Source organism: Spermophilus citellus, assembly GCF_964194105.1.
Source record: "Spermophilus citellus genome assembly, chromosome: 12".
Classification (NCBI taxonomy): domain Eukaryota; kingdom Metazoa; phylum Chordata; class Mammalia; order Rodentia; family Sciuridae; genus Spermophilus; species Spermophilus citellus.
In genome coordinates, this window is record NC_138198.1 from 10,385,641 (window position 1) to 10,413,114 (window position 27,474).

Here is a 27,474-nt window from a genome sequence, read left to right on the forward strand (position 1 = left end):
TTCCATTTCAAAACCCAATTCTTAAACCAATAATAAAAAGGTAAAATTATTTTTCTATTAAATGGGCTCAGTATCCTAACTTTTGTTTTTTAAAAATCTATCTAGTTTCAGATTTCCATTTGGTAAGAGACTTTAATCAGGTTGTGAAGCACAATCTGGAATTTACCTGGGTTCTGTTAGCTGCCTAGGTTGATGTGGGATGGCAGCTCCAAGGGAGAACACAACACACTGTGCGCTAGGAAGGGTGTGTCAGTTTCCTGTTGCTGCCATAACAATTCACCACAAAATTATTGACTTTAAATGATATAAACTCATTATCTTAAGTTTCTATAGGTCACTGAGTCTGATGTGGGTCTCACTGGGCTAAAATCAAGGTGCTGGCAAGGCTGTGATCCTTTTTGGATGTTTAGGGGAAAATCCATTTCCTTGCTCTTCTAGCTCTCAGATGCTGTCCACAATCTTTGTTTTGTGGTCCTCTTCAAAAGCCAGCAATTCTTCTCTAACACTTTCTCCATGGTCATATCACCCTCTGACCTCAGCCAGGAAAGGTTCTCTGCTTTGAACAGCTAACGTGATTAGACGGGGGCCCATCCAGATAATCCAGGATCAAAGGATCCTGGTCATCTGATTAGCACCCTTAACTGCATCCATGCAAAGAAGCTATCTCAAGGCCACTGATTTAACCTTAATTGCATCTATGACTTTAACTCCCTTTTGTCAGGTAAAGAAACATATTAACTGGTTCCAGGAATTACTTCATGAGCATATTTGGGGAGGGCGTTATTCTGCTTCCCATTGTAGGGGGAATATGGACTCTTAACCTGGGTTTCAAGGTTATGCAGATGGGTGTCAGTGATTTCAGAAGGGGTGTCTATGAATCTTGAAGCTGTACAACCACACTTTTCAGACACAAGAGTCTGTGACTGTTTTAAGTGGCAACACTGTTTACGTAATTTTCAAGAAGTCTTATTTTTCTTTGAAAAACAATACCTGTTTGAATTTATAAGCATTTTGGTGTTCTTGTTAGAAAAGTAAAATTTTCCTGCCTTACAGTAAGAGTACAGTCAATCTTTTACAACAGTCTACACGAGGAAAATATGCCACAGTGCAGCCACTGTTGCAGCGACAGCCGGCATCTCTTCTGCACTGTGAAGTACAAGGTCTGTGGCCAGACCAAGAGATTCTAGATTGTGTGGCTAGATTCAAAATTTGTTCATTCCCACTTAGGTGGCAGCTATAAAATCCAGACGTGGAAAGACCACGGTGCAGCAGCGACAGTAATGAAGACCCAAGGAAGGAGGAGCGCAGTAAAACGAGGCGGAGCAGGAACTGAAAAGGCACAAGTCCTTCTTAATGTTAGGACAGAGGATGAAGCTCCTTGTGCTGCTCAAGAAAGCAAAATAACATCACCCCTCTTTCCTCCGGGGGACAGAGTGGCCGGCAACTAGAGTGCTGTGTGTACTGCATGGAGAATGTTGTGTTACAACAGGAAGGAAGAAAGCAAAACTCCCATGTGAAAGCTCCCAACTGCCCCTAACTTTCCTAAAAGGGATTCTTCAAAAGTATCTACCAAGAATTAAAGGTACTAAACTCTGTGATTCTGATTATGGTTATGAAAATAAAACAAGGAAGAAATTATGAAGACAAGAACTCTGTGCAGCCAGATACAGTGGTGAGCACCTGTGTGACTCAGGACTCTGAGACAGAGGATGATAGGTCCAAGGCCAGCTTCACCTAGGCCACTTAGCAAGACCCTGTCTCAAAATACAAATTACAGGGCTGGGATGTAGCTCAGGGGTAAAGTGCCACTGGATTCAATCTCCAGTATCAAATACTTTGTGCAGTATTTGTATAGTAGAAGTATTTCTGCTAATACTCTATTTTAGAAGGTGTTACACTATTAAAGCATAATTTATCACTTAGTAATTGCTATGTTCATGATCAGCTCCACAAATTATTAGACTTTGTTTGGTACTTCCCCTATAGTACTTACATAAAAAAAATCAAATTCTATTTTTGGAATATATATCAAAACTAAAATCTACTAAGAAATGTAAGAAATGCAGTAACTACTCTTAGATAATATAAACAGAGTTAAAAAATCCATTTGATGATAAAAACTAATTGAACAAAAATGGGGCTGCTTGTGAAGTTGAATTTATTGCCAAATGTTGAACTAATATTCTAACTTCTGAGTAGTAACACCTTACCTTCTTTAGATATACACATTCTAAGATGGAGCAGTCAGGCAGAACTGAAAGAGGAGGGAGAAGCCCTTTCCCCTTTAGACCACAGCTAAATAAGTTAAAAAGGTAAAAGGTAGGCTAAGGCTAGTTATATAGATACTAATTTCACTTATACAGTCAAAACTTTAAACACAAAATGTTATCCTTATAAAAATAATTATTAAAAATAAAATTTAGCATATAAAATTATCTAATCCATCTAAAACATTAAAATATTATTTCTAGAAATGGTAATTGTTCTAATACAGTCTGGCCAAAATAGTCTCTTCACTTAGCCATGATTAAATGTTTAACTTGAAATGGATCATTTGGCTGGGTGTGGGTGCACACATCTATAATCCCAGCTATTTTGGAGGCTGAGGCAGGAGAAACTCAGGTTTGAGGCCAGCCTCAGCAAAACCCTGTCTCAAAGTAAAAAATTAAAAGGGCAGGCTGGGGATGTGGCTCAAGTGGTAGCACGACCGCCTAGCATGTGTGAGGCACTGGGTTCAATTCTCAGCACCACATAAAAATAAAATGGAGATACTATGTTCACCTAAAACTAAAAAATAAATATTTAAAAAAAGGGCAAAGGGCTGGGATATAGCTCAATGGTAGAGTGCCCGTTGGTGTGATTCCTAAAAAAAGGCTCATTTCAAAGACTTAATATCTGCTTTGACATAATTTTGATAAAGTTATCAAATCATAGTTGATTTTTTTTCTGATATACTTATAAAATGTTTAAAAGTATAAATATTACTGTTTGTGTGTAATCTGTTAAAGAATAGCTTTACTATTTTAAATTATAAAAGACATACATTAGGATTACAATAAATATAAGGTCACTTTTGCAGGGAAAAATGCTAGAGATGTGTTCATTGTGTACCTCCCCTTCCCCCTAATATCTCAGGATTTTAAAAAAATGTTTTATTTTACTTTATATATCATATGACCAGTTGACTCTTAGACATTGTACATAGTCTACAAACTTGAAACTCCAGGTGATCCAACTCAATCTTTCCACAGTTAAAAGAAGGAAATGGGAGGGGGCCCCCACAAATAAAATCTCCAAAACAAAACTTGGGGGAAAAAAAAAAGAATCCACACTAGGCATAATAAAGATCCCTAATTTTGCATAGCTTACCTCTGGCTATGAAGCTTGGTTCACACTGGATATTGCAGGAAAGTTCCCTTCCTCAGGTAGCCCAGTGGGATACAACATTCAAATGACCTTTGATATTGAATACTCTTTTTTATTCCTTTAAACCAGAAGTGCACTCTCTGCAATTCAAAAGTAGACCTAAGTCAAATTGCCTTACTTTCAATAAAACAATAGCTATTTACTGGAAGTCTCAACTAAAAAAGTTACAGATTTTCAATATGAAAGTGAAAAAAATAAAAACTGACTTAAAAAAAAAAAACTGCAGATGGCAACTCTTGATGTCATTGTCCTTAAAAAAAAAAAAAAAAAAAAAAAAGGAAGACTTCCGTCCTCACAGCCAAATGACTTGCATTAGCATTTTTCTTTTTACTCCATTACATAAGGAATCTATATTTACATAGTAGGAAACCAAAATAGTTCAGAGAAAGTTTAAGGAAATGAAGAACCTCTTTCTGTTTATATTCATTGAAGTAAACACTAATTCTGGAAGTAAAGACCTGCGAGGGCACCTGGGTAGAAATGGTAAGGAAATGAGCATAGTCCATGGGGATGAAATGGGCAGACTGTAAAGGAACTAGGAGGTCCCAGCTCTGGCCCTCTGCGAGGCCTGAGGGAGATGACGTGTTCTGGTTCTAGGTCACTGAAGTGTCTGCCAGTTGCCTTGCTCTTGAGACCAGCACAGATCTTGAAAACACAAAGGTCTCCTCCACTACCTTTGGCCACACCCTCACCTCAGCCAGATCACTTCATCTGCCAAGAAGTCTAGAAAATCCAGTCCTCTTTGATTTTCCTTCTTCATTAAACCTTGAACAGTAAAGTTGAAGGCAGCAATGCTTTTGTTTAACATGTGTTCAAACAAAAGATTAAAAAAGAAATCTCTCTTTGGTTAAGGGCGAATATGTGAATACATAAAAAGTCATAAATTTGCTTATCTTTGCAAAGTCGGGAATCAGGAGTACTACAAAAACACAGAGCAAGAAAATTCATTCAAATGACCTATGAGAGTCTAACATGACAAGCACTTTGAAGGATTTTTGTACAAGTGTGAAAATCCTCAGTCATCCAAGGTGCCTGCCTGTGACTGGGACGCAGCTTTCCATAGTTGTCAAAAACCCAAGGCAGTATTGAGCCACCCTGTATCTTGTCCACTCACTCTCTGGGATGAAAGCTGGCTGATTAGAGGACAACCACAAATATACAGTGAAGTCAAATTTTCTGCATGGTTTTACAAATGACATTCCAATCTGAAAACACCTGGATTCAAATCCAAAACCTGCTTTCGGAGGAGCCTTCACTGGGGAATGGTCAGGTATTTGATACATCTCGGTGTCACCTCTCAGAACACAAACGCTAGCATGGAACCTGCTCAGGTCAGTATTAACACTTAAGAATCAGATCACTCCCACACACACGCTGCCTTCGGAGTCTGTTCACAGTGCCCTGTGCAGGTCATGACTCCTGGCTGTCCAGGGCACGTGCCTTCAGGCCAGTCTTGTCACTGGTTACCAAACACATGAGCACTCTCATTCCTGGTTCCAAATTTCCTCAAACTTGCCTTCTTCCCCAGCATCTGCCTCACCCAAGCCTGAAGACCCAGCTTCATGAGACTTCTCCTGCATATTTTCCTTCCAATTTCTCATATGACAGCTTTATTTTATTCGTGGAATCTGCTTGAAGACTCTATGTAATCACATATATCACACCAAACCTAGCAACCAATGATGCTACTGCAGGTCCAAGATCCTAATTTTACCCACCAAGGGAATACAACAAGTCAAAGGGGTCGCTCTGAATGGGAAGCTCTAGTGCGGCTGTAAACTATCTCAGCTGTTTGTGTCTCATCTATTCAACTCGGTCATTTGCTCTCTTGACCCAGAGAGCAGCCACACCAAGCCCTGAGTTACAGACTCTTCAGGCTCTCAACAAACTCGCATGAATAGCACAACTAAAGAAAATTAATTTTTAGAAGATATTTACCAAAATATTTTTATGAAAGAAATAAAACGTTCTTGTCTCTGAGGCATTTGTTATTTTCCCTGTATCAGATTAGCCCTGCATATAGAATGAAACACTGGGACATGGTCTTCCAACACATTTTAAAGCATTTAATGCTGAGTAGTCGGTCATAAGAACTGTTTACAAATTAAAATTTGATTCTTTATGGTAACTTGCCTACAAGATAACTGATACCTCTAAAATAAAACATCAGCTTACCAACAAACTTGCTGTAGAAGCAGCAACAGTTGATTAAATTACATTATAGGGAATATTATAAAAAAAATTTAAAAAATGGCACAAATTTTACTTAGACATATTTATCCTACCCAGTGCTGATGCTCTGCACAAGATTAATGCATATATTAATAAATTAGGGTAATTCCTCACATCTCTATAAAATCTCTTTGAGAAGGCTCCCCTTGGTAGCCACTGGAAAGTCAATTGAAATAGGTAAGTTTAACTGATTACTTAGGTATCATTTTAGGTTCTGGGAATAAAAAGACAGACTAAGATTCAGGTCCTAACAAAAAAAAGACTACTGTCCAACCAGATAAATGGTGGCAGACACTGTTGATGGCCTCCCTCTGTTGTCTGGCACTCAGGGAAGGTGGGCTGCTCTCTCAATTCTAGGGCGATAAGGCACATACGAGCTGAGTCAATCATAGTTTTTCAGAAAGAGTTTCCTTCTCAACAAAAAGAAAGATACAAGGGGAATCGCACTTTCCTGTCCTTTGGACACATTTTTTCGAGAAAACTAGTTGTTCAGTTGCGGTAGTGATCTGGTAACATGAGACTAAAGGAATAAAAGTTAACTTATTCAGGACAGTGGGACAGAAAATGATAAGAGTCCAAATCGTATGATATCACTGGGCCATAGCACCAACCCTGAAAATGCCTCCTATCAGACATGCTGTTACATGAATTTGTTCAGTGACCTATGCTGTCACCTCTTTTTAGATGGTTATTCTATTCCTTATAGCTTAAAGTATTTTGCTGATACATATACAGTGTTGCATTATACAATATCCTAAGTGCTATAGCAGCCACATATGCACATACACAAAGAATAGGAAGAAATTTATGTTGCTTTGGAGAAGACTTGGGGGACAGCTGTCACAGAGGACAAGGGTAGGAATTCAACAAGCAGCCACAGGTGAAAAGGAATTTTTAGCAAAATAATCACAGAAGCGAAGGTGTGGGGTAAAGTGAGCTTGGAGAGTAGCTCCTGAGCTGCAGACTGTCCAGGAAGAGCCTGTTCATCTTGTATCCTGGATCCAGGCACAGTGCCTCATACACAATTAGTACCAATAATCCTGAGGAAGTGAGTGTCTTCAGTGAAGCTAGAGAAGAGAGCAAGGGCCAGATTAAAACAGGCCATATATGTCATGGAAAGGACACAATAAGACACTCCACATAATTTGGAAGACAAAAAATTAAGCCATACAGTGCCTCTTTAGATTTATTGCTAGATGATGGTGCATGGATAGGGACGTCTTTCTGACACCATTCCCCAGGTCCTTCCTTCTTGACTGGTTTCCTATATGAGCACCATGGCCAAGAAATGACTCATAACGAATGAAGATGAAGAATACCAGCATTTATACTGTGCAAACAACACTAATACTTCTACATTATCTGTCAATTTACCCATTTGAATTGTGTGGCTGAGTGGAGGAGCAGTTGTGGGGACCTGCCTTATGTTGTACTTTCATGCAATTATCAGGAATTATCAAGAACAAATGCTTTCTGAACCTCCACCCAGTGGTGTCCTTGCCACGTGGTGGTATTCACTGAAGTGTAAGCTGTGGTCCTATAACATACCTTGAAGGAAACGAGTACACACAAGGTACCCATTTCAACGATGATGACTGGCACAGAGAATGGTGCTAAAAACGCTTGGAAGAGAGTGACCCTAAAGACTGACTTATGGAAGAAATGGAACTTGAACTGGGTCCATCTGGAGTAGAGGATCAGACAGTACCTGATGCGGTTGGAGGCAGAGGCAGAGCAAATCAACTGAAGACCAGGAATGCCACTCAAACCTGAGAATACTTTTGTGTCTAGGAGAAAATGAAGTGTTCTCCTCTGTTCTCACCATAGTCAACACAGAAGACTTGGGATACTAGAGTGAGGACTTCTCCCACCAGCAAGGAGGGAGCCAATTTTGCAGCAGTTGACACCAGTTGTGTGTCCTCTAGTTTAATTCTGACACTATATACCTGGAGAGTCAGGTGGATACCTAGAGAGTGTCAGAATCCACAGGTAGAGGATTCAGTTGGACTCTCCCCACTTCTAGTGCCAATTGCAAGCCCCAGTTTGTTTTACTTGTTTTTGACCAACTGGCCATATATTGGGGATATCATGACCCCTCCTTGGGTCCAGAAGATTTCCAGGAAAACTATGAAAGTTGATCATGGAAAAGATGATTTAAACCACTTAAAAACTCTCAGAACATAGTGGCAGAGTTTACTATACCCAGACAACAAATGAAAACCTAAATCTGTTTTAAAAAAGTATTTATTCAGCAAGTAGTAATTCATGTAACACATCATTTTAAGTTAGTGAAGATGAATCAAGAGATAGCCTACTATTTCAAAGCTCAGGATTTATTAGAAAAGAAGATATGTACTTATATACCATAATAAAAATCTGAAAGTCATACTTTAGAATAAGAACGAGATGTATAAAGTACTACTGAGCAAAAGTACTACTGTGCAAAGCAGAGCTCAGGAGAAAAGGTAGCTTGATTCTGATGAGGGAGGAAATGGGGCAGATTTTGAGGAAGGCACGAAATATCTGAAGTAGATCTTGAAGGATTTGGAGATTTGGGAGATTATAAATGTAAAAATGAAGATAATTCCTGGTTAAAAATTTTTTTAAAAGGCACAGGTGTATCAGGGTTCTCAGGAGGAATACAACCAAAAGGATACATATGTCTATATAGGTGTATATAAGAGGGGATTTATTAGATTGGCTCACATGATCAGATGCTAACTAGCCCTACGGTGGCCTTTTGTGGGCTGGAGAGCCAGGAAATCCAGTAGCTGCTCAGTCCCAAAGCTGGAAACTTCCTAATAAGAGGGACCAATGATGCAGCCCCAGTTCAAAGCTGAAGGCCTGAAAGCCCCCTGGAGAGCTGCTGGTGTGAATCTGTGTTCAAAGGATCAAGAATTTGGAATCTGATGACCACAGGTGACAACAGCAGCAAAAAATGTACCCTCTCAAGAAGGGTCAAGCAAGTGTGCCTCTAAGCCCCCCACTTCTTCTGCCTTTTCATTCTACCCAGAGCCCCCGTGGGTGGGAGGTACCACTTGTGTTCAGGGCAGGTCTTCCCCACTCAGGGGACTGACTCACATGCCAGTCATCTCTGGAGACAGCTTCACAGACACACCTAGAAGTGTCCTTACCAATTTTTCTTGTCTCTCAATTCAGGCAAGTTGACAACCAAGATTAACTACCATAATAAAAGGAAAAGGTGAAAAATCATGCCGTTGGCAATGTACCTTTGGTGAAGTAGATATTACCAACAATTTCACTGTATTTCTTGAGTCCACAGATAGAGTTTAACTATCTAAGAAATAGTTAAACTTTTTCAAAAGGGAAGGATGCATTCCATCTACTAGGTTTTATTTTATTTTCGTCTAACTGCTAAAGTAAAGAAAATTCTTCACAGACTAGAAACTTAAAAGCTTGATATGTCATACTGGGAAAGTAAATCAGAAGTCTCCAAATAGAGATCCAGGGAACTGAGATAAAAGAATAAGACAGAAGACTAAAAAGATGACAAGGGTTGCCATTGCCAAGTCCTGTGGCCTGAGGGAGCCATTTAGCCTTTGATTTTTATTTTATTTTTTAAAATATCTTTATTTATTTATTTTTATGTGGTACTGAGGATCAAATCCAGTGCCTCACATGTTCAAGGCAGGCACTCTATCACTGAGCTACAGCCCCAGCCCCTAGTCTTTGATTTTAAACGTAAATAAAATAAGATGCTTGGGTTAAACAGTCTCCAGGAATCCTTCAGATTCTGAAATGCTGTGTTTCCCTAACCTTACTTTACTCGTCTTATACATATTCAGAACTTCTGTGTGTGGAGGCGGGCTCTCAGATGGCAAGGCAGTAGGTGTTCCCCTAAGTGGCCATGTCCAATGGATACCACGGTTTTCATAGAGGGATAAAGTACAATTTGAAAAGGTTGCTAAGTGCTTAACATTCTTTAAGTCACTAGGTGGACTTAATCACAGTTCAATGAGGCCTTATATCTCTAAACTTTATATTGTTCATCCACCCAAAGAAATAGCATTTTGTTAAACTATTTAAATCTTCCCATTATTCTAAACAGAGAAATTGTTCTGAGAAGCCAATTTATCTTCTACATAATCAGCATAAAAACCAGCTAGAAGTTAGAAACATACAACTTCCTAATAAGCAAAGATTATTTTCGTCAATCTAGTTCATTTTTAACTTAGTTTATAATTCCTTTAAATACATAGTTTTCCACAGAATTCTTCACAGGAAGCCACCCATGGTCCAAGGCAAGTCCTTCTTGTATAAAATTATAGAGAACTGGACTAGATATCTTTCAAGATATCTTAAAACAGTCTATTATTGGTACTATCAGCAACAAAAACATTGACAGGTCATTGTATGCAGACTATCACAGTAGGGATGTCATCATCCTTGTTGAAAAGCAATAATCATTGAGATAATGAAAATCTGTACTATATTTTGAATAATACAAGGAGTTGAATGTGTTTTGCACACAGCAGCTCATCAGTGACAGCATCCATGAACCTTGGGGGGAAGGCAGGCACGGTTTCTCCCAGCCTCCAGCTAGGAGGGGCACAGGTACACACACTCACTGGCAACACGGGGTTCTCCTTCCCCTGGCTCAGTAACAGGTATTCTTCACTTAATTAATATGCCATCTTCTGAAACAGAACACCATCTCTGAGCCATCCTAGTTCTAAGGTCAGCAACACAAAAGACTTTTTCATGCCAATACTAGTCACATCATTTTCTGCATATAATGCAACAATCTTAAAACACTTAATCTCCACTAAAATTATTATTAGAAGAAAAACTTTCTGATACAAAGACCATAAAATTAATATCTAGCTAGAGAAAGAAAAAATGAGACTGTGAGAAATCCCACCCAGTAAGAATTCATTCTGTCACATGCTGGAGCCATAAACCTTCCTTACCGGACTGCTTCATAAACCAGTCACTTGTGAACAATTACTTTAAACCATCATGCCATTCATTACACTGAAAGCCAGGATAATGGAATGCTCTGTCTCCCCAAAGTCTGCGAGTTGTAAACAGCCCATCCCTTCTTGCTGACTCCAAAAGCTGTGTAGACATACTGCACCCAAATCCACCATAGCTCACAGAAATCCTCATGTTAGGTAATCTACAAAATGCCAATCTAATACAAATACAAGAAAGAGAAGTTCTTACTAACACAACACTTTGTATTTACAGTATTCTGAACAGTGCTTAAACCTGCACCGGTTATAGAAAGGCACTCCCCCCACGCTGCCTCCACCCCAGACCGACAGCTCGCTTATTCTCTCTTTTACACCACACTGCAATAACATAAAGAAGGGTTTGCTATTAATCCAGGTTTTACTACAAAGCCACCCGTTATTTCTCTGTCAAACACTGGCAAGAGTGCCAAGTGTCTGTCATCCAATTCAGGGGATTAAGTCTTCTTTTATAGTCTGATACTTGTACCAATTTATAAAAATACAGATATAGTTTCTTGGAGTTGGTCACAGTCTATATTTTGGCTTGGATTCAGGCAGCAGAGGTTGACTATGACAGCTGGCAGGAAACTGAGGGCAGAATACATCCTCCCCCTTCAGTCACCACATCTCAGTTGCCATAGCGATTAATCCGTAATTGAATGCTGTCTTTGTACATTTCTTTTCAGAAAACTTTAAGTAAACTTAAGTTGAAAACATGCAGTTGATTGAAAAAAGGAGGCACTACATCACAAACAGGTATAGTTGAGTTTTGTGACATACTTCCGTATGTCAAAAGAACAAATTAACTCTAATCAAAGTATTAGCAGTTCCTTCAAATACTTAAAACATTTCTTTTTGGTCTGAGCTTAAAGCTAAGAGCACAGGGTTTCCCTCCAGTCATCGTATCTTTTAAAATGAGCAGTTCTCAAAAACCCAAGTATGATTTAAGGCAAAATATATATTTTTTTGCATGTTATTTTGCATTGTCCACACTATCAAATAACAAAGGTATGATTAGAAATTTATTTTAGGAGAAATAGGTTTTAGTTTAGGACATCTATAAAATATTCTACAAGTTGAAATCAATTCATAAAAGTATAAGTTATAGAAAACATGGAAAAGATAATGTATCTCCGGCCTTTCCTAACTAAGTAGGTGAATTTGAAAAGTAGGTTCATAGTTTTTATCATTTTGATTATCAATAATTACATGGAAAAGAGTGAGAGCTCTGGAAGACCACAGGGTTTACCTAGCACTGTGGTGGCAGAGTCTTCTTTCGGCAGGTTTCCACCTAGTATACATATTCCTCTGCATCTTAGTGAAAGGCTCAGACTTGACTACAGCATTGCTCAGAAAGCACAACACCAGCATATGATGGCCACTGTTGTTCATCTGTTGGCCTCATCTAAATATATAGGATTTGATTTGTTTTCTCAGAAAGTGAGGCAGCACCTCTGAATCTGGCTATAGACACAAACATGCACCCGCACATGCCTACAAGCACACATCTTTTCAAACACAAGTAAAGTTCTTTAATAAAACTTTGATGACAGACATGAAGTACTCAGAAGAATTCTCAGTAATCAAAAAGATTCTGGATTTGAGCCCTAGATGAAAGATATTACACTGTAGGTGGAAGGTCTACGGTCCTTTGGAGACTTGAGAAGCAAAGGTTTGTAGGTGTGTGCTAATATATGACTGGATCTCTTTTGGTCTTGCTTCATTTCCTTTCTCCTTTCTTTATAGCATCTTCCTCCCCATAAATATTTTTAAAATTTTTCAAAATTTTAGATTCAATTATTACCACCCATCTGCAAAGTCCTTCAGTGAGTGACATAAATATCTCCAACCCAAGTCAGTGATGTGTCAGTGATTCCTCCCCTATGAGTGTTGAAGTAATATTGCCTGGATATGATGAAATCAGTGACTGGGAACGCCTTTTTTCTCAGAAATTCTGTGAGATGACTGAAATGCTGGAATGGAATTTTACTGTTTCAAGTGCTGACTTAAAGAAGTCAACCACCAAATGAGTGTTTATGTGGACTATTCTTGGCCTGCGAGCAATGGATTAAACCTCCTACTTAGTAGCTTTAAAACTTCACTGAATGTTTCACATTCACCATGACTTCAACGTTAAACAACACATTTCTTTAAATTCCCGGAAAAAGATCTACTAAGTTGGGGTATGTGTGATGAGGGGATACCTGGACTCGGAAGGGAGGCTACAAAGCCCCATGGATAGATATTCAATTTGCTTGTCACAAATGTTCCTCACTATGCAAATCACTTTTAAGGGCCAAGATTTCTGCTGATATTGTTCTGTCCCCCTCAAAAATGTTGAGATTGAAAAGTGTTAGAGGCAATGTGTATTTTTTACAATTTCCTTAAGGAGGTTCCAAAGGGACTGTTTATTGTTTCTAGATCTAGGGTCTGCATTTTAGGGAGAATTATATGCCTATAAATTTCTTCTCTGAGAAATATTTAGATAAGCTAATGACCAACGCCTAGAAAATTATTTCATTAACATTTACTCTACAGGGATTGCCAAATTATCTGACTTTTCACATTACAATTTGTTTGGGAAAAGGGCATGTTTGAAAAAAAAAATACCCTAATCAAAAGTAAACTCTGGGGCTGGGGATGTGGCTCAAGCGGTAGCGCGCTCGCCTGGCATGCGTGCGGCCCGGGTTCGATCCTCAGCACCACATACCAACAAAGATGTTGTGTTCGCCGAGAACTAAAAAATAAATAAATAAATATTTAAAAAAAAAAAAAGTAAACTCTGAAGATTCTGATATACTCTACATCTTAAAAAAGCAAATTTCTGGAGAGCCTAATACATTTTTGTATTAAAATATGAAATAATTATTGTATTAAATATTTGTATTAAAATATAAAAGTGTTCAACATTTCCTACAAGGTAGTCACATTGTAGAAATGCTGTCTGTAAGTGTTGTCTGTAGATCAAATGAGAATCTCAAGCAGCCCACTCAGGTCATGAATGCTTTCATGAGCTGTATTCTGACAATGGGTCTCTGTATTACTTTGAAATATGCTAAAAGACACAGCCTTTCCAATTCCACTATTACATTTATTCTAAGGCTATTGTAAGATAACCAACTCTTCCCTAGATCCTTTAGTGGTTTCCATTTAAAACTCTGGTGACAAGTTCCCTTCAAATTAAATGCTAGGAAAAACTTTGCTCTTGCTAGAAAATTTGTTATATTTTTCCCCCTTAAGGACAAGGATCAGGGGCTGGGCATGTGGCTCAAGTGGTAGCGCGCTTGCCTGGCATGCGTGCAGCTGGGGTTCGATCCTCAGCACCACATACAAACAAAGATCTTGTGTCCGCCGAAAACTAAAAAATAAATAATTCTCTCTCTCTCTCTCTCTTTAAAAAAAAAAAAAAAAAGGACAAGGATCAGTGTTTCTCAGCAGGGTGTTATGGTGTTTGGGGTAGCACAGTTCTTTGCATATGGGATTGCTCTGCACCCATCGCCCACCCTACCCAGGACAGCTATTAGTATCTCTGGCCTGCTGACACAATTGCCAGGTGGGGCATGTAGTCACCATGACCACCCAAACTGCCCACACACATTTCCAACTGAGTAATCACTAAAGAGCCAATTTGCTTCCTTTGTTTTGTCTATAAGAAAACTTAAATTTGTCATGTTAATAAAATATCTGGGTAGAATATTCTGGCCATATCGGTATCTCAACTTATTCTGAAGTTTGAAATTTCAGTTTAGTTTATATTTTCTCTGGTGTTGAATTTCACTTTATATTCTGTTTTTATTGTTAAGACAATTCAAATCCTTTGTTGAACCAGATGTGGTACAAATAAAAGAAGAGAGCTTGAAGTTTCAGAGGGATATTCTCCTGCAACACCAAAAAACCAAATAACCCAATCAATAAATGGACTAAGGAACTGAACAGACACATCACAGAAGAAATACAATCAATCAACAAATATATGAAAAATGTTCAACATTTCTAGCAATTAGAGAAATGCAAATCAAAAAAGTAGATGTGTAACCGATGTGAATCTGCAATATGTATATGGGGTAAAAATGGGAGTTCATAATCTGCTTGAATCAAATGTATGAAATATGATATGTCAAGAGCTTTGTAATGTTTTGAACAGCTAATAATAAAAAAAAAAGTTAAAAAAAAAACAAAACTACTCTTAAGATTTCATCTCACTCCAATCAGAATGGCAATTATCAAGAATACAAGCAACAATAATGTTGGTGAGGATGTGGGGGAAAAATATATACTCATAAGTTGCTGGTGGGATTGCAAATTCATGCAACCATTCTGGAAAGCAGTATGGCGATTCCTCAGAAAACAATGGAACCAATATTTGACCCAGTTATCCCACTCCTTGGTTTATACCCAAAGGACTTAAAATCAGCATACTACAGTAATGATGCCACATCAATGTTTATAGCAGCTCAACTCACAATATCTGAGCTATGAAACCAACCTAGGTGCCCTTCAACAGATGAATGGATAAAGAAAATGTGGTATATATACACAATGGAATATTACTCAGTTTGAAAGAAGAATGAAATGATGGCGTTTGCAGATAAATGGATGGAGCTGATGCTAAGCGAAATAAGCCAATCCCAAAAAAACCAAAGGCCTAATGTTTTCCCTGATATGAAGATACTAATTCACAACAAGGGGGTGGCTAGGGAAGAATGGAGGTACTCTGGATTAGGCAGAGGGGAGTGAATGGAGGGGAGGTGGTATGGGGGCAGGAAGAAGGATAGTAGAATGAGTCAGACATTATTACCCTATGTACACATATGATAACATGACTGGTATGATTCTATATCATGTGCAACCAGAAGAATGAGAAGTTATACTTTTATGTAAGATGTGTCAAAATGCATTCTACTGTCATGTATAACTAATTAGAACAAAAAAGTAATACTAAGTTAAAATATCACTGTTATATATAGTATGTACTCTTTACTCTCACTCATAAAGTAATAGTAAAACTGCATCTTAGACACTTAACTGTCAGAAATTAATAAGGAATAATACACCAAAGAAACATAATATTTTAAAAACCTTTGGTAAAAGTGACTATGAATAAACAAAAAATACCACATTTACATAATTATTTATTTCCATACAATGGCAATGCCAAGTGGAAAGAGCCTGTAGAAAGTATTTATTACTTTTAACATTATAAAAATCCTTTTGCTAAAAACAAATTCTACATGAAGTTACCTTTTTATGAGTGTCTTCATTTTACATGAAAAATTTTTGAGGAAATCTAATCATATACTTTTTTTTTTTTTTTTTTGGTGGTGGTCCTGGGGATTGAACCTTGGGCCCTGTGCATATGAGGCAAGCACTCTACCCACTGAGCTACATCCCCAGCCCCTATCATATACTCTTTCCATATGAACACAGACAGTTGGTTCTGATTTAACTGCATGATCCCCTCAGACTCTTGAATTTTTGGAAGATAGGAACTTTTTTTATTTTGAGAAAAACTATTAAGCAACTCAATATTATTAGGCATTTTTAGGTTAAGATTTATCATTTAATCCAAAACATTTTCAGTGACTATAGTTTCCCAAATGGTATTTTGTTTTTTATACTTACTTGTATGTTACTTAGAGTTTTAGCAGAACTTTTGAGGAAGTGCTAGAAGATCCTATTGAGAATTTCTATGAAAAATGAGATAAAAACTAATTTATAATACAGGTAAGTGATATACCCCATATTTTTCTTACCTCAGAACTGCAAATAGCTATGTTAGCAGGAAGCTGGGAAAACTGCTTCAACTCAAACACGTCACGCGCTGCCCACCGGCTCATATGATTCTCAGCTTTGCTGGATCCTATCACATGCTGGTTTGAGTGAATATAAGCCACTTCCTGAACAGCACCTAGGAGATTATTGATGTTCACTAGGTGATTTATCATCACAAAGGAAAATTGATCCATGCATACCTTAAAAATTATCAGAATCATGTCAAAAATAGGTTATGCTTTGCTGAATTTTTACTCCTGAAGAAAAAACATGCAATTATGTTAACCCTGAAATATTCTTTTTTTTTTTTTAATTATTTTATTGTTGGTTGTTCAAAACATTACATAGTTCTTATTATACCATATTTCACAGATTGATTCAAGTGGGTTATGAACTCCCATTTTTACCCCGTATAAATGTCAAATGTCTTCTTTGATATAAGGGGAGTAACCAAGGACAGGGTAGAGACGAAGAGCTGGAGAAGAAGAATAACATTAAACAGGGATGATAGGCGGGAGGGAAAGTGAGAGTTAAGGGAAATTGCATGGAACTGGAAGGTGAGCCTCAGGGTTATACACAATTACATATAAGAGGAAAGGAGGAGTAGGAGAAAAATTATATAAGTGGAAGAAACGATTTATAGTAGAGGGGATGGAGAGAGAGTAGGGGAGGGGAGGGGAGGGGAGGGGTGAGGGGACAGTGGAGAATGGGATAGACAGCAGAATACATCAGTCACCTGAAATATTCTTAAAAAAACAAAACAAACAAAAACCCCTGAGGAGATTGAGTTCAAACGTGTTGGTCTAGATTATCATGAAAATAACCCCCACCCACCGATTCCTTACCATAAATATGAGAACTGCTGAGACCAGGTAAGAATTTTAAAATTTAGACCTGAAAAGGGGATTTGGGGCACAAGAAAGTCATAGTCAAAGGTTTGTGCTATGAATTTGTCATCTTGGTTAGTTTCAAAAAGTTGTTTAGTAATTGAAGGAGTCGTGCTAGCCTTATCTGTTCCTTTAAACATGTACTTGATTACAGTGATGGAATGGGAGCATGGGGTTTATGACCAGGGAGTTTCGTTTGGTTGGCTTTGCTCAGTTTTATTGTTTGTATTTTGTCTTTTTTGTACATATGCCCAGAGAATGTCAAGATAGGAGCTTTTTAGGAAATGAAAAAAGTTAACTCATGGCTTTTATCTGAAAGAGGTTTTAAAAATGGCTACATTTTTTATTGCTTTGCTTCTAGGCACCTATAATTTATTTTTAAATTGTGATCATAAAAGAGAAGGCTAGAACTGAGGCCTGTAAAAGCTCCCTCAAACAGCTCTGGCAATGAACCTCAATTATGACCTCCAACACTTGTGCTGTTTCAGCCCTGAACCCCTCTTAACCAGAAACTGCCAATCATGCAACACAAGACTCTGTTACATAATATGATTGAAAGAGTATTAGGAAAACATTTCCCTTAAATTTAAATACCCCAGGTAGCAAGTATGGTAGTTTCAAAATTATTCTTCCGATAGAAAATTTACTCGGATTTTTCTTTTTTTTTTTCTCCTTTTTTTTTTTTTTAGTTTTGATGGACACAATACCTTCATTTTATTTATCTTTATTTGGTTCTGAGGCTTGAACCCCATGCCTCACATGTGCTATGTAAGCACTCTACCACTGAGCCACAACTCCAGCTCCAGATTTTTCTTAATTTTGATGACAAACTTTATGCATTAATGAAAACGAGATTTGTTACACACTAACTACTGACAACTTTCACAGTTAAAAAAAAAAAAGCAACTGTTAAAAAAAAAAGCTTCTGTTACACACAAACCTAAGCATAATCCAGTACTTAGTTACAAAATATATATCATAAGGATCCTTCAATGAGACCATTAACCATAAAAGAAAGCTTAATGGGTTAAAAAAACAAAAACAAAAAACCAAGGTTTCTACAGCAAAATATTCCTGCTTTTAAATCAGCTTCTTTTACTTTTTTTGTTGTTTTTATTAAGTAAGATGCTTGTAAAAGTGATGCTAACTCTTAAAATCACTAAACAGATTTTGGGCAGAGGCTAGTGGCAAGGATGTAATTTTTCAACCTCTGATTTCCCACATGAAAACAGCACTAAAAGAAAAACCAAGCCATGTTCTTGAACAATATCCTAACAAAATTAGATGACAAGATATCCCTATAAGCCCTAAAATACAAGCAGGTAGAAACAACCCAAAGCTATGAGTTCTGCATAGCATCAAAGATTGAAGGAGGACGCAAGCAACAGGTGGATCTGGCAGACCTAAGAACAGGTGACCCAGGATTGCCAACAGGTACTTCTTGGAAAGCACAGCCAGTCAACTTGAGGTCAGCAGCTGAGTCTGAGAAGGTATTCCACTAGCCAGAGTTGAGCAGGTCCCAGGGGCTTGCAGTAAGAAGACCCCAGGGGACTGGAGGCACTATCCTCCTGAAGCCGTAGTACTGACCCACCATGGCCCTGCCCAGGCCAGAACAGAAGAGGAGAAACAGAAGGCAGGGACTCGAGATGAGCAGGACAGGCATTAAACAGAAGAGACAATTTCATATAAAAAAAGGAGCAAGAGAAAAACATCGGAGTCAAGTTTCAAAAATTATTAAGAGAAAGAGAATAGACAATAATATTTCTACTATGAAAACATCTCAGAAACATCTCACTACACAGATTAAAACCACAATCAGCTTCAAAATGAGGTAAGAGACTTTAAGAACATGAAAGTGACATTTATCAACAACACAAATCAGAATTATAACTCAAATGATTGAACTCAAGAAAGACTTAAATATTTTTAAACATTATTTCAGAGATGAAGAATAAACTTAGAAGGAATATAAGAGGAAATAAACACAATAGATAATGTATTTATATAAATAGAATTTTTTAAAGGAAAAAGCAGAAATAAACAAAGCAAAAAGATAAAAGAGACTGAAACAAATTCTGAAGGTAGGCAAAAAAGATTGAACAAGTGAATAACAGGAGGCCTTAAAGAAGGCCAAAGCAAACAAACAGGACAAAGCACAAGTAACACTAGAACTAGAAAGCTTTCCATAAAAATTGAGTGGAAGCTACACTGTGCATGTGAGAATAGTGACCCAAATAACCAACACCAAGACACAATCTAGTAAAATTACTGGACCATGAAAAGAAAACAAACAGGCAAACAAACCAACAAAAAACACCCAAATTCCGGGCATCTAGGGAGCAGAAAAAGAGGTAGGAAAGAACAAATACAAGAGATACAAAATTTTTACACAAGAAGATGAAGTACGTATTTAAAACACTCAAGAAAACAGGGTTTTTTTACATTCAGCAAAACTGACTCTTAGGTATAAGGACTCACACTGTAATCACAAGAATCTCAGGCAAAAATAGTATCATGAACACTTATTAGAAAGCAAGCTTCAGATAACTCAATAAGTATAGAAACACTCACATAAGACTGATGGGGAAATCTTAACTGTCTTCTTTACAGTTTTTTTTTTTTTTATTTTATTTTCTTTACAGTTTTAACTATAAACCAGGACATGAAGTAGAAGGAGAGTATATAATACAATCTCAGTATTCTGAAATGGGAAGAAAGTGGTACATAATATATAAAAAAATATATATATACATATATATATATAAAATGCTAGGACAAATATATGTTATATATAAAAATATATATTATATATAAAATATATAACACCACTACATACAACTATAATAATGTACCACTAAAAATGTGGGAAAAAAGGGAAAAGATTCCTACATCTTGAAAAAAAAAAAACAAGGAAGAAATGGGAGAGCATACAAGTACTGCAATTTTATTCTTTGACTGATGTGTAGTATGGGATAAAACAAATGAGCATTTATGAGACATTATAATTAAATTATTCCCTGTATGCTTCCAAACCAGAATTATCAATATGGAAGAAACAGTATTCAAATAAAATAAAGAGGATAAGCTGAAGCTCCATACTCTCAAGTGAAGTATCATATAAAGTTCATGAGGTATTTTATCATTATTGAACATGGGTATGTATGTATATACACACATAAAATATATACATATATACACACATATAAAGATATAAGTAAATATGTGTATGTAGACATATTAAGGTATGTGTGTAAACACAATACATACAACTAATCTGATCATTGAAAAGACCCAGAAATAATAAATAAGCTAGTAGTAGCAACAATCATTCCTAGCATCTGACTGTGGTCTTGAAACACACTTTCTTTATAAAATAAATTCAGGTTTTTGGAGAAATAACTAATTCTAGGTTTGGGGCAGAAAATGTACAAATAATCTTGGAACACCTTGTAATAATAGGTAACAAGGAAGTTTTCAAAGATGATTATCCTAGTGCCTGAGATCTCAGTAACTAAAATACTCGTGTCAAATGCTCCAACTGGCCAAAGAAGGGATAGCAGAGTCTTAACCATGATATTAATTGCAATAAATTGAGACCATTAACTGTGCTTGAAAATTTACAATGATGTTATTAAAAGAAAAGGTTGGGTGCAGTGGGGCACACCATAATCCCAATAGCTTGGGAGGCTGAGGCAGAAGGTTTAAAGCCAACCTTAGCAACTCAGCAAAGCCTTAAGCAACTTAGTAAGACCCTGTCTCAAAATAAAATACAAAATAGGCTGGGGATGTGGCTCAGTGGTTAAGTGCCTCTGGGTTCAATCCTTGGTAAAAAAAAAAAAAAATAGATTGTCTTAAATGATGTAGAACCAATTTATTATATTGAACATTGGCAAATAAAGGAATTAAGCATTTTTCCTATACAAATTCTACCATTAGGTAAGCATTAGTAGATAAGGGACAGCATATCTTTATAAAAGTATTCTAAAAAAAAATGGAAATTAGAAGAGCAGAAAATATCATTTTACTATGCTGAATAAATAAACAGATACAGAAATTAAGCATTAAAGGTCGCTAATAACAGAGACAGAGAGAAAAGCAACATTCTATGCCTCCTATCTTCCTGACAAACATTTAACTCTTGTCTTGCTGAAGGCAATGAACCTCAGCTTGACATAATCTTGGGAGCCAACTGCTCATTTGCAGAGGACCAAGCCCAAGTGCACTGAGAATGTACATTCAATAAAATGAAGATGGAGGAAAACTTGACAGATGGCCCAGGTTCTGCAACAGATAATTTGTAGGAATTACTAAATTTGTAAATAATTACTATTAAAGTCAGAATAATTGATGTTTATGGAGCAGAAAGGCTGTGATTAGGATGGGGCACATAGAGGGGGTCCTGAGGTAGATGGCAAAGCTCTTTGTTTCCAGGTAGGTGGTCTTCCCTTAATCCTGCCACCCACCTGCTTCCTTATTTGTGTCTCAGTGTAGCATCTTGTTTTTAGAGCTACTTTACAAGCTAATTCAATAATCTCTTACAGAACTGTTTGATTGAGCAAAACAATTATTTAAAGAAAAAAAAAAACTCAAAATGTGTCTGAAGTTACCTAAAAGTTTATCCATTGATTCATACATCCGCTCTTGATTGGCAACTTTCTCATTTGAAAATTTCATTGGTTTTCTTGGTATGAAAGTGTTAATTTTCTTATGATGGCTAGGCAATTTTGCAGAGAAACTGATTTTGTCTTTTATACTTTTTGCTATATGGCTCTGTTTAGAGCCACTGAAGTGGCTGACAGATACACTGTCATCTGAGGATGAAAAGTCATCAATAATTTGAGAGTTACTACCCTCATCTGTTGCACACAATTGGTTTGTTTTCTTCATTGTTTTAGGAAAATTGTAAAGTTGTCTTTTGTTTTCCTTTTTCCTCTTAAGCCTCAATCGACTAGTAGATCTTTGTTTTCTTACCCTCATCTTGGGGTACATTTCAATGTCATCAGATTCGTCACTAATATCACCAGTGTCTTGGCTTTTCATAATAGGTTTCAGGGTCCTGTTCTCAGGATTTAAATTTTTTGAAATGAGTCCATGTCTTCTGTCATTAGTCTCTTCACCATCACCATTGTTTCTTATTTTGACAGGGTTTTCTGTTTCAGAATCTTCAGATTCATCTAAGAGTTGCTTACACCTTATTCTATTGTTAGGGAATCGTGGAGTTGCATATTGTGTGGGAAAGATGACATCACTGTCTTCTGATTCTGTGCCATTCTGTATATTGCAATGACGTCCCACCAGATGTGAAGAGTTTTTTTCAACATCAGACTCAGAAGAAGCATTCTGTTCTAATAGTTTCTCACTTTTATCAAAAACACATTTCTCATTTGAATTTAGGATTTTATCTAATGTCTGGTGTTCTGAAGTACCAACAGTGTCCTGAGTTTTCTGACAATCAGCATCTTTGGCTTCTGCTGGAAGGCAAACGGGCTGCTCATCAGAACTTTCACCACCAGACGCAGTATTTCCCTTGCCATCTTTAACTGCTGTACACTTTGCCTCCAGCAGTTTAGAGAAGCCACACTGGAGTAAGGTCAGCTGCCCTGAAGAACCTGCAGCTTTGCTTGCATCAGATGCTTTGCCGTTAGAAGTCTTTATTCTTGAGGCTCTCACTGACTCGTCATCACTAAAGTCACTGCAGAGATCACAGGCGTCCACTGCCAGTGGGTCTGCAGGTGGGTCTTGTCCTCTGGGTTCTTGACAGTCAGGCTCCCTGGGCTATAGATAAAATGACAACATAATGATACACAAGCTATTGCACTGGAAGGGAATTAAGTTTGGACAGATAATTTCACTGTAAGTACGCAACTTGGCATTTTTAAAAAGTGTAACATTTAATAAACAAATGTGAAGGATTTAATATTATGGTCTAGTACAGTCTTTTCTCTTTCCAAGTATTAAACTTTCCAAAATAAATAAAAGTTTAAACTAGAGTATCACGTGATCAAATCATTTTTAAGGAAAACAGAGTGGGGTGCTCAACTTCTAACATACAGGGACTCACAATTCTAGCCTCAAAAGGTAAAAGCACATAACTCATTGTTTAAAAATTACTGAGGTTTACTGAGGTCCAGCATATTCTTCCAATCATGCTTTAAGAAAAAAAACCTTACAGATAAAGAATTCACAACTGCAAAATGGTTCAAGTTGTTAAAATAAGATTATAAGTCCAGTAGGATCATTAAAATTGAGAACGTTTTAGAGTAAAATCTACAACAAATTTAAATCCAATATTTAATTTTTTCTACTTTAATCAGAATTAGTCAGACATCTCAGTCTCCTAAAACTGATAAGTAAGTGATTTGGGGAAAGTATTATCCAGTGATACTTCTGCTAATATTTGATATTCATAAATGTATGTATGTATGTATGTATGTATTTGGTACCGGGGATTGAACTCAGGGACACTTGACCACTGAGCTACATCCCTAGCCCTTTTTTGTATTAGAGACAGGGTCTCACTGAGTTGCTTAGCACCTCGATTTTGCTGAGGCTGGCTTGTGATCCTCCTGCCTCAGCCTCCCAAGCCACATGCCCAGCTTCATATGTCTTTAAATTTAAAAAAATATTCACCCTAATTTACTAGGAGAGAATTAACTTTGGGCAGATAACTTATGTTCAGGTAGATTACTGGGCTGATAAAAACTCATGGTTAAACCTGTAAAAACAAACAAGATTAAATTAGCAACAATGACATAAAAGTTTTCCCTTTTCACATATACTTTTTACCTCTCAAAAAGCCTTCTGATGAAAATACAGATTTTTGTGTTATGTGAGATAAGATACTACTAATAAGATCACAAGATCAAGGACTCAAATCAAATCAAATATGTTCTGATTTAAAGAATGATTTTGATATTTGGATTTAATAATCAAACACACATTGATGGCTATTTTTCCATTTAATATGCTATTCAGTAAAAATTATTTATTTGGATTGGGTTGGTCACTTACACAGTACATTAAATTTTGGATTTAACTTGGTTTAGTTAAAATTCCAGTTTAGATGTATATGTCTGATGATGGCTCCTGAATTTGTTAACTTTAAGACACAATATCAAATCAGCTTAAATTATAAATTTAACTGGCAGTTCTCTGACTTAGTGTCCTTAATATTAAAAATAAAACAAAACCAAAAAACTGTGTTTTTTAATGTGATGAAAAATGGAAGAAAAAGGAAATGAAATTTAAAATTGTCACAGTACATGTTTTCTAGGTGTGGTGGGCTACAGACTCAACACTGCCTACCGTTTCTGGGTTGTGTGCTGGAGGTCTCTCTTTCAACCATGTTGTGGCAGTCATGATTCCTGCTTCCACTTGGCCTTCTCTCTGGAACATCAGCAAAAAAGAAAGTAAATAGCTGTGTAAAATAAGGGGTAAAAACAACCAAATAAACGGCAGCAATGACAAGTTAAATCTTCAAGCTAGAGCAGGAAAAGATGCAACTTGCTTTAGCACTCCTAATGCTACTTTCAATTTGCTAATTAAAGAACCAATAATCAGTGTGATATAACATTTTAAAATACTCTAACAGTTTACTTTTTCAGAAGCAGAAAACTAATAATACTTTACAGTGAATGCCATTAAAAGTATTATTGGTGGGGAGGAGAGGAAAAAAAAGTTACCCAAGAATCATAACCATAATAGCCATTCCTACTTAATAATTATAGTAAGGAACATACTGGCAACACGTCAAACACCACAGTGTCGAGCACTGGGAACATGATACAACTAGTATATTATATTTACTGGTCATATTTATTAAAAATATTTATTAGCATTTACGTCTATAAGACATCAAAATGAAAAGGTCATCCTAATATGAAACTAAAAAACTACCTTAATATATAACAGGCTTTTTGGAAAGTATTTGCACTTTAAAGCATTTGGTATATTTCCCTATGCCCCCTCCTACATTTGGGACTTACCCCAGGGCCTTGAGCATGCTAGGCAAGCACTCTACCACTGAGCTACATTCCCAATCCATAGGTGCATCATTTAACAGAGGTATCTAATGGTCTAGATTCCAGAATATTAAATTCTCCTTCTAAAGGAAATTAATTCTTTCTATGTTGGAATAATTTTCAGTTTACAGCTTGATAGCAGCTATAAGCTAGCAGCTATGAGCAGCTCGAAGTGCTTGAAGAATCTACACTCGTTCAGGCCTAATAGCAACACCTGCAGGATGGGATGCTCTGTTCTAGTGAGCCATTAGTGAAATCACACCCTTAGCACTTGTGGTTAGCGTTGCCAAGCTGCCAGGCCAGGAAACCGATAGTCAGGAGCTTCAGGCATGGAACTCCTAACTTAGAAAGCCCCCTCCCCTAGGGACAAGGACCCTTCCTGATGATAGTAATATTTAGAGCATTCTCATAGTGTGGTTACATTAGGCATAAGATGATTGGCTTACAGATACTATCTTGCTTGTGTATGATTGATGGGCATGCCCCACTCAAACCCTATAACAATTGTATGCATTTCAAAAATAAACTGAGCTACTGGATGATGACTTGAGGTTTGTCTGCTACCAGTTTTCTCACCAATCCTGGAGTCTACTCCCCGCGACTGAGGTAGCTGAGCAACTAATCAACCACATCAGTGACCAGAACGACAGCATTTCTAAGGTTGTATTTGTTGATAGAATAAAGGGAAGTAATACTACCATCACCAGAGTTACCAAAGCCCAGCTTATAAATAGACAGCATACTAATGGCATATTCCAGCCACCTGGTATCCAGGGAAATGAGTGAGAATCTCCCTACAGAAATCTACTGGGTGATGAATGGTGCTAGATTGTCAGGAATCCTTAGCCCCCCACACCTTGAGGCTACTGTAGCAAGAGGAGGGGAGCCCCCTTCCCAGCACTACCATTTATCTCAACAGAAGCTAACAGGCTGTAGGAGATGCAACTGCAGCATGAGAAACCCTCAGACTGTTGACACTCTTTCTGATACAGAAATGGCAATTCCAGTGTTCAGACCAGATGCTTGGAGCCACCCTGAACTTCTCTTTTTATTCCTCACATATGTAAGCAAGTTCTCTCGGCCCACCTACATAACATATAGAATCCAACCACTTCTTATGCCATCTGCCACTATCACCCTGGCCTAAGCCTCCATGGTTTCTCAGGAGGATTACTGCAGCATCCATCTAACAGGTGTCTTGCTTTTGCCTCCTGTAGTCTAATGCTAGTAGACTTTCACAGTGAAGCTGATGTAAATCAGACTATGTCATTCTTCAGCTGAGAACTGTGGGAGACCAACCTTGCATGTGACTGAGTCACACTTCCCGGCTAGGTGCTGAGGCTCTCAGTCACAGAATGTGGCAGAGCTTTCCCCACCCTTCTTGGGTCCGAGGGTTGGTGTCTCGTGCATGGGTGTGTCTTGCTACCGCCCCATAGGTGAAGCTATGCTCACCTGTTCCTTTGTTTGGGATAGAATCTTCCATGGAAGTGCCTTGTGTGTGTCCCCTTCTCTTACTGTGCCCTTGGGTGTGGCCTACCCAGGTGTCAGTCAACCTGCTGACAGTGGACATCATGAAGATAGACTCAGCCCCCTGAAACCTGACACCCTGCCTTATTTGAATAGCTTCTCCTCAATAAAAGGGGTCAGTGTGTGCTCTTGCTCTCTCTCTTCCTGCAGACCCTTAAGGTCAGAGAAGCCGTCAAAGCGACCCCAAAGAAAAAGGTATTTGTGTCTCTTGTGTGGTTATTTTGCACAGCTCAGTCAGTCCAGTTCAACTGGAGTAAACCCTGAGCCTTTTAGCCTTTTACCGGCAGAGAACTCTCCATTGCTTCTGTTTTTCTGGTCTCACTGCTGGGCTTGGCTGTCTCCTTTACTCCACAACAGCCTTGGTCGCCCAGCCTCTGGAAACCATGCTGGACATACTCCTCCCACAGGGACTCTGCATTTGTTCTCTTGGTCTAAGACCCACATTCCTCCCTCACCTCTTTGGAGATGCAAATGCAACCTTCACAAGGAGGGCATCCTTAGCCATCCCAGTCTAAAATTGTGATGCTCTTTCCTTGAAGGTCCCTATTTCCTTTCCCTGCTCTATTTTTATACTTGGAACTTATCATCATATACTGTATCTTTCACTGACTTACTTTGTTTATTGTTTGTTTC

General features: G+C 37.7%; 1 protein-coding gene across 3 annotated transcripts in view; it reads right to left on the minus strand.

The window, feature by feature from the left end:
* Positions 1 to 27,474, minus strand: part of ERCC6L2 (ERCC excision repair 6 like 2) — a 120,591-nt gene that overhangs the window by 10,930 nt on the left and 82,187 nt on the right. For 2 of the 3 annotated variants that reach the window (XM_081262900.1, XM_081262901.1), the window contains 3 exons: positions 24,599 to 24,679; positions 21,901 to 23,068; positions 16,388 to 16,542 (listed from right to left, as the gene is read on the minus strand). In XM_081262900.1, coding sequence (XP_081119026.1) covers positions 16,388 to 16,542; positions 21,901 to 23,068; positions 24,599 to 24,679 — 1,404 coding nt within the window. Of the gene's footprint in view, positions 1 to 14,292; positions 14,514 to 16,387; positions 16,543 to 21,900; positions 23,069 to 24,598; positions 24,680 to 27,474 lie in introns of those variants that run through there. The other variant, XM_081262902.1, reaches the window with a different exon arrangement.